Source organism: Staurois parvus, unplaced genomic scaffold, assembly GCF_062004578.1.
Source record: "Staurois parvus isolate SC_StPar_1 unplaced genomic scaffold, SC_StPar_1.0 ptg000525l, whole genome shotgun sequence".
Lineage (NCBI taxonomy): Eukaryota > Metazoa > Chordata > Amphibia > Anura > Ranidae > Staurois > Staurois parvus.
This window is the reverse complement of record NW_028318321.1, coordinates 4,739,086-4,747,835: the sequence shown is the minus strand read 5'-3', so window position 1 is coordinate 4,747,835 and position 8,750 is coordinate 4,739,086. Positions and strand designations below refer to the sequence as shown.

General features: G+C 41.9%; 1 protein-coding gene across 1 annotated transcript; it reads right to left on the bottom strand.

Annotated features, from left to right (window-relative positions):
- Positions 1-3,791: 3,791 nt before the first annotated feature.
- Positions 3,792-5,792, bottom strand: LOC149451699 (uncharacterized). The gene is given in 4 exon segments (XM_089690235.1): positions 3,792-4,118; positions 4,591-4,841; positions 5,230-5,719; positions 5,721-5,792. Coding segments are annotated over 4 exon segments (1,140 nt in total).
- Positions 5,793-8,750: the final 2,958 nt, after the last annotated feature.

The window sequence follows — 8,750 nt, the reverse complement described above, 5'->3', positions numbered from 1 at the left end:
TAGACCATACCTTGATCTAGGTATTTTTTCTTTATGTTTTTTCTTTTATTTTTTAATATTTATTTATTTATTTATTTTTACAAACATTTTTTCCCCCTCTATGCCAGAAGTTAGAGAAATATAATGTATCTCTGTCCTCCATTCATAGACAGAAAAAAAAACACAAGGGGGCCGGGCTGTATAGTGACTGATCACTGTGATAGCCAATCAGAGGCTATCACAGCAATCATGTGACCTGGAATCGGGAGTCCCGGGTCCCGATCATTAGAACGGGACCTGGGGCTCTCAGTGACACTGCGGTCTTTGTGCTTGGAGTGCGCTGTGCGGCGTGCTCCCAGCAGAAAGACAGGTACGCAAATATGTGGCCCCATGGAAAAACAAATCTAGTTCTGTGAGGCCACATACCGTATTTTTTGCTCCATAAGACGCACCTGACCATAAGACGCACCTAGGTTTTAGAGGCAGAAAACTGGAAAAAAAATATTCTGAACCAATGGAGTGCAGACATAGTGCAGAAAATGACCAGAGACTGAAGACACAGTACAGGAGATGACCAGAGACTGCGGACACAGTGCAGGAGATGACCAGAGACTACGGACACAGTGCAGGAGATGACCAGAGACTGCGGACACAGTGCAGGAGATGACCAGAGACTGCGGACACAGTACAGGGATGACCAGAGACTGCGGACACAGTGCAGGAGATGACCAGAGACTGCGAACACAGTACAGGGGATGACCAGAGACTGCGGGCACAGTACAGGGGATGACCAGAGACTGCGGACATAGTACAGGGGATGACCAGAGACTGCGGACACAGTACAGGAGATGACCAGAGACTGCGGGCACAGTACAGGGGATGACCAGAGACTGCGGACACAGTACAGGGGATGACCAGAGACTGCGGACACAGTACAGGGGATGACCAGAGACTGCGGACACAGTACAGGGGATGACCAGAGACTGCGGACACAGTACAGGGGATGACCAGAGACTGCGGACACAGTACAGGGGATGACCAGAGACTGCGGACACAGTACAGGGGATGACCAGAGACTGCGGACATACTACATCATATAAAGTCCCAACAGGGCCCCTCCACCCAGAATATCAAATGATCTGACACCATATATCAAGGAAAAGGACTACAACTCCCAGCATCTGTCATTTTAACTTACAGAAGGCAGGCTATAGAAGGCAGGGGGCGCACTGAGCTCCGAGGACAGGCCACACCAGCAGATAGGACCGGACTGTAGAGCAGGGAGCACACTATGGACACATGCCAGGAAAGGGGAGGCGCTGTAAGGACAGGCCACACCCGCAGACCAGACTGCAGAGCTGGGAGCTCAGTACATAGACATGCCAGGAGCGGGGAGGAGCTCCGAGGACAGGCCACGCCTGCAGGGCGGACCGAACTGTAGAGCAAGCTGGCTGGGTTCGGCGAGGGGACTGCCTGCTATGAAGAGCTGCGGGGATAGCCCGCTGAGAGAGGACAGGGTGAACTTCAGTGACAGCCTGCAGTGGGATGGGACAGGCTTCACTGGGATGAGACAGCCGTTGGCACTAACACGGCGGCGGTGACAGGTGGAGGACTGGTCAGTATTCGCTCCATAAGACGCAGAGACATTTTCCCCCATATTTTTTGGAGAGAAAAGTGCGTCTTATGGAGCGAAAAATACGGTATTTGTTTTATGTTGGCGTCAAGAGGTTAAAGCAATACTAAAGGTTTTTTTTTTCTATAAAATAATAAACATTTCATACCTACCTGCTGTTTGTAGTGGTTTTGTACAGAGCAGCCCGCATCCTCCTCTTCTCGAGTCCACAACTGGTGCTCCTGGCTACTCCTTTCTGTCGGGTGCCCCCATAGCATGCAGCTTGCTATGGGGACACCTGCGGCTCTGTGTGTCCATTCACATATGGTGCCGTGGCTTGGTCCTGACCCCTCTCTCTCCTCATTGGCTGACTGGTTGTGTTTGATAGCAGCCAGAGCCAATGGCTTTCACTTGCTATCTCAGCCAATGAGGAGGCAGAGAATGCAAAACAAAAAACAAAAAGAGGGCGCACCGGCCTAGTATATTATTTTTATTATTTAAAATGTTTATTGAATGAATAAAAAAGTAGGTATTTATTCATTCAATAAATATTTTAAACGATAATGCACAAGGTTGATGCGCACTCTTTTTGTTTTTTCTTTTGCATTTAGTGACTTTGGACTACCCCGGTCCGTTGAGGGCAGCAAGCAGTGCATATTTCAGAACATTTACATTGTCATCCTTGCCGCTACTGAGTCCATTCCCAGCGCAGGAGTGAAGTATTTGCTGTGTTTGAATGAAGAGGCAGAGACCTGGGACAACCGAGGTTGTCGTACACATCACTGGATGACAAGGGAGCTCAGGTAAGTACTGAGGGGGCTGAGGGCACTGCTGCACACAGTTTTTTTTACCTTCATGCAAAGAATGGATAAACACTTTGAGCCTTTACAACCACTTTAAAAGAGAAATATTTGTTTCCCAAATTATACTTACCTAGGTGGATGCAGCAACAGTCCAATGCTGCATCTGTCCCCTGCCAGCTCTAAGTGTGAGAACTCCCCGCCTGGCCCATGTACATCAACGGCCGGATGGTAACAGTGCCTAAATGGCTTGCCATTTATAAACAGCCTGTCCCTGGGAGTGTGCGGCACCACGGAGGACACAGCGGAACACCGGAGGACTTCACCTCTTTGTGAGGTCCCAACACACGTGATCCCTGATTGGCTAATCAGAGATCACATGAATAGTAGTAAACAAGTTGTAACTTCCTGACATGGCTTACTACTAGTGAAATCTGTGAATGATCAGAGATCACATGGTACAAGGCTATTCACAACAGCCTTGTACCATGTGACAAGCTGTGACCAATCACAGCTCACACAGTATTTCTCAATGGCTGCAAGAATGCAGCCAGAGGGAAGGAGAATGATTGCTTTTACAGCCTTTATGGGTGTAAAAGCAATCAGTGTAAAAAGAAAAAAATATTTTCATCACCCCCACAAGTAGTACAGTGTCACTATGGTGACACTGTACTGCTCAGGTGATGGTATGTTAAAAAACTAAACAAATAATAATATAAAAAAAAAAAATAAAAATGTAAAAAAATTTTTGAAAAATTATAATTTTTGGTTATAAACGAATTTGCGTTTTTTTTACTAAAAATATAGCTGAATACATTTTGGCCAAGATTTATGAAGAAAGATTATTTATTTGCTAAATTTTATAAGAAAAATGTTTGAATTTTTTCATTTATATAGCAAAAAAATAAAAATCCCAGTGGTAAATAAACACCACCAAAATAAAGTTTTAAGTCTCAAAAAAATGCTAAAAAAATTAATATGGGTACAGTGTTGCATGACTGTGCAATTGTCATTCAAAGTGTGATAGCACTGAAAGCTGAAAATTGTCCTGGACCGGAAGGGGGTGAAAGTGTCTGAACTTGCAAGTGGTTGAAATAGAAAAAAAAAAGCGCAAGTGTACTTTTAAATATTATTTATTATTTATAATTATTTTAATATTTAACTTATTATTTCCACTTAATATGACACAAGTATAAAAATACAAGATTTATGTACAAATTATTCAATATGAATAATGCTTTTTGTAAAATATAATATGTGACACACATTTGTAAACACAACACACACAAAGTCCCAGTGCAAAAAAGCCTCTTCCAAAATTAAAGATAAAAGAGAGCTTTGTAAAAAAAAGTCTTAGTACTGCCCAGCTTCTTGAAAGAAAAATAAAGTTCTTTGGTATATTAATATCTCACATACTGTTCTTCATAGTGGAAGGAAGCTGGCACGACAGGATGATGGGGTAGGTACATCATGGGCATTTGAGGATGGCTGAAGGTGTTAAGGGGTTCCATGGTAGGTGCTTGGTTAGCATAATTCAGAGACATGAGATCTAGCAGAGAGTTGGGTGTATATGGTTGTTTCATGGGCTGGGTGTACCGATAGGCTGGCATAGGCGCTGATGGGTACCCATACACACCATAAATGTGAGCCGCGTGAAATTGGCCTTGTCTCCCTTCTTGCACCTCACGCTTGTGCTTCATCCTTCTGTTCTGGAACCAGGTTTTAATCTGTAGAGATAAATATTTAGGTTAACATATTGTTCTGTATAGGATATACAAATACAAATTATCATCATATGAAAAACAAATTCTAAGGGCTATTTCACCATTGTAGCCAACCTTACTATATTGCACCATTGATTCTTATCATTAATTTAGAATTTCCTATAAATTCTAAAATAATGATAAGAATCAATGTGTTGGTCATATGTACAGCACACCACATAGGCTACATTGCTATCCTACAAATAATTAGGTCATTTAAACTATTCAGGGAGCTATTATTATTGTGTTGGATGCATAGTATCTGGGATTACCTGTCCCGGGGATCTGTACAATAGGGGAGTCAGTAGAGTGTCAATAGGAAAGGTGTTAAAATTGTTTTACAAGGACAGGGAACCTAAACAAAAGCTACAAGGCATAAACTTTTATCTAAAATTCAAAAATTACCTATTACAGAAGCAATAAAGCAAGTACATACCTGAACTTCAGACAGTTGGAGCTTAGTTGCAAGTTTTCGTCTCTCTGATGCACCCAAGTATTTGTGTTTTTGGAAGGTAGTCTCAAGGGTACTAATCTGCTCAGTGGTAAAGGCTGTTCTCAGTCTGCGACCCATTTTACTCTCTTCATCAGATGCATCACTGGACTCCTCTGTTCTGCCTGCTTCTGGGGTTGTAGAACCAGATCGACTGGTTTCACTCTCATAGCCAGACTCAGCACTAGAAGTGCAGCCTATTAAAATGAAGAAAGGATTATTATTATTATAATACAGTATTTATAAAGCGCCAATAGTTCACTCAGCGCTGTACATTACAAAGGGGGACAGAACATGTGACAGAACAATACCAATATAATGCAAAACATGAGGGGATTGAGGGCCCTGATCTTTCGAGCTTACAATTTAGGATTAGCATGAATAAAAAAAAAAAGACACTAAAAAAATTAAAAATGGTAAAAACAAACACTACAGCTGTACAAATATTGGAGAATTAATATATTATTAAAACAAACTTTCTTTAGTAGCAATGTAGAATTAGATTTCTTTCTAAACGATTATCCATTACGATTAAATAAAAAAAAAAAAGGAACAGATTATTTATAAATATGGAACACAACTTACCGGAATGGGTTAAGTCTTCATTTAAGCTTTCTTGCTCTGCTTGTCCTTCAGACATCTCTTGGCTAAGTGTAGGGATATCTTGAGAGCTGGTGGATTTTTGGACATCATTGATAAAAGTGTTATCTGACTTGGTGTACAGTTCATTGTAGATGGGTGATTGTGAGGCTTCCAGGTCCCCCTGTGGTAGATCAGCACAAGGCAAAACTGGAGACCTTCTTAAGCTCTCCAAAGTACAAGGAGAAACTTCATTGTCACTGGAATGATTAGATAGATCTGAATCCCACAGGCTTGGAGACAAAGTCAAATGCGGAGTTTCTGGGTAAGGTGCCACATGGGCATCTTTTGAAAATGATCTCATTGGATGGCTCCAAAAATAAGCAGTAGTTCTATCATCGCTTGACACCTCAGGAGAGCTAGCTGAGCTGTTCTCTTTCAGGCTGCTTTGGGAAAGCCATTCCACTGAAGCAAAATTGTTGGCCATCTTCCTCTAAATCCTTGTGCTTGCTGGCTGAGGAGGTCTTGAAATGATTGCTGGAGGAGATCCTCCCCTCTTTATACCCCATTCCTTGAGAAAGGCTCTGCTTGTGTAAACACACTTCAAAGCAGAGATCAGCACCACCTAATTGTCATCAATTACCTCAAAGAAAAGAGATTGTGTCCCTCTATTCACACATTGAGCACCACACTGAGGCCTGGCTCCGCAATGTCTGACTTCATTTGGCTTACCCACTTGCACCTATTTACATTTATTGTTACATCCTCTCTTGTATGCAGTCTGGCAGGCCTGACACTCTCACACTACCAGAGCCAGAAATCATACATTAATTGGATTGGCTGTAAATGTTTTATATCCAATGCATTTTACAAAACTATAGCCTGTCATACATGGATCGAAATTCATCCACTTCAGTAGGGATTGCCCATATTTTGATCCATGTATGGACACCGTGGTTGCACAGAAGTCGATCTACCAATTAACTTCTGTATAACCAGCCTGTTGTTCCTGATGGATCAGTGCCTCCAGCTATAGCTGGAAATACTAATCATTGTATTCTGATGGCTGAGAAAGCTGTCAAAACACAATAGTACAGTGGGAGAGATTCCCCCATCCACCTCAAATGTGTGGATGGGGCAAATAATGTAAATTTTTTTCATTCAACTTGCTGAAGGAAAACAATTATGACTGTATGGGGCCGCCTAAGCTATAAAAGTAATGAAATATAAGAATATACAAATATGTTATATTTTCCATAGTATTAAATGTTAATGCCTAATATTTTTTTTCTTTTTTTAAACTGTAACTGTACTGTCTCTCATAATAGTGTAAAGAACTGCATAGACTGTTGTCACTATATAAATCCTGTGTGTGTATATACTGTATATATATATATATATATTATAGCTTTTTACCACCAATCTCCAGCTGGACATTGGTGGTAAAAAGGGACAATGACTGGCACTGGCAGAAGACCCAGCCCATATTAAAGCAATATACATGAGGACTATCCGCACATGAACAACAACCCATACATTAATACAATGATAATAATACAATAATAATAACATAATGATGAAAACTGATTACACAATGTTTGCTATGCATACTGATAGTAACATACAGTGATGAGAGTTTTAAGGATTATAATTATAAGAACATTTTTTTAAAAAACATTATAAAAAAACAAATTTGTTTGGTTTTAATTTACTTATAATTATAATCCTTATAACTCTTATTACTGTACCTTACTATAGGTATGAATAGCAAACATTGTGTAATCAGTTTTTATCATTATGTTATTATTATTATTATCATTGTATTAATGTATGGGCCGTTGTTCATGTTCGGACAGTCCTCATGTATATTGCTTTAATATGGGCTGGGTCTTTCCACATCTGGCTTGTTGATGACATTCGGGAGTGTCTCTTTACCATGCCTTCACCTGCCCCTATACTGATAAATTAGAACACAGCCCCCCCTGCCAATCAGGTTTGAGAAAGGAGCTGATTGATGCTGGGAAACGAGTCACCTTGGCAACCCAGGTCCTGGATTCTCCTTCTCCCGTTGTCACATCCAGTTGTGCATTCCACGCTAACTCCAGCATCACATCCTGTTCCTCATCTGTCAGGATCTTCCATAACGGTGGTCTACTGCGGTCTGCTACCACTCTGACCCGGCTTCCATCTCCCACATTGCCACAGGTGGACTTGCCGATCACCCATTGAGGCCTGCTTCATGTTACAAGGGCATTATTCATCTACATACACTATATTGCCAAAAGTATTGGGACGCCTGCCTTTACACGCACATGAACTTTAAAGGCATCCCAGTCTTAGTCCGTAGGATTCAATATTGATTTGGCCCACCCTTTGCAGCTATAACAGCTTCAACTCTTCTGGGAAGGCTGTCCACAAGGTGTAGGAGTGTGTCTATGGGAATGTTTGACCATTCTTCCAGAAGCACATTTGTGAGGTCAGGCACTGATGTCAGACGAGAAGGCCTGGCTCGCAGTCTCCACTCTAATTCATCCCAAAGGTGTTTTATCGGGTTGAGGTTAGGACTTTGTTCAAGCTAGTCCAATTCTTCCAACCCAAACTCGCTCATCCATGTCTTTATGGACCTTGCTTTGTGCACTGGTACACAGTCATGTTGGGACAGGAAGGGGCCATCCCCAAAATGTTCCCAAAAAGTTGGGAGCACGAAAATTGTCCAAAATGTCTTGGTATGCTCATGCCTTAAAAGTTCCCTTCACTGGAACTAAGGAGCTAAGCCCAACCCCTGAAAAACAACCCCACACCATAATCTCCTTTACACCAAACTTTACACTTGGCACAATGCAGTCAGGTAACATTCTCCTGGTCAAAGCCAAACCCAGACACGTCCATTGGATTGTCAGACAGAGAAGGGTGATTGGTCACTCCAGAGAACAGATCTCCACTGCTCTAGAGTCCAGTGGCGGTGTGCTTTACACCACTGAATCCGCAGCTTTGCATTGCACTTGGTGATGTAAGGCTTAAATGAAGCTCTCTAATCACTGTTGTGCTAATCTGAAGGCCACACAAAGTTTGGAGGTCTTTAGCTATTGACTCTTCAGACAGTTGGTGACTTATGCGCACTGTGCGCTTCAGCATGCGCTGACCCCGCTCTGTCATTTTACATGTCCTACCACTTGGTGGCTGAGTTGCTGTTGTTCCAATTGCTTCCACTTTGATATAATACCACTAACAGTTGACAGTGGAATGGTAGCAAGGAAATTTCACAGATGGCCCTATTGCACAGGTGGCAACCTATGATGTTACCACGCTTGAATTCACTGAGCTCCTAATGCAGGCCATAGACGGGGAGAAAAATGGCTGTTTTCTTTTTAGAAAAATGAAAAATCGGTCATTCAATCAGCTGACGTTACCACCATTGGTAAAAAAAATTCAGCTGATTTTCGTTCCGTCTACGGCTGGCAATTAATATGATAGTGGTGTCCCTGCAAAGAGCTCCGCTATATTTGACATTTAAAAGAAGAAGAAAT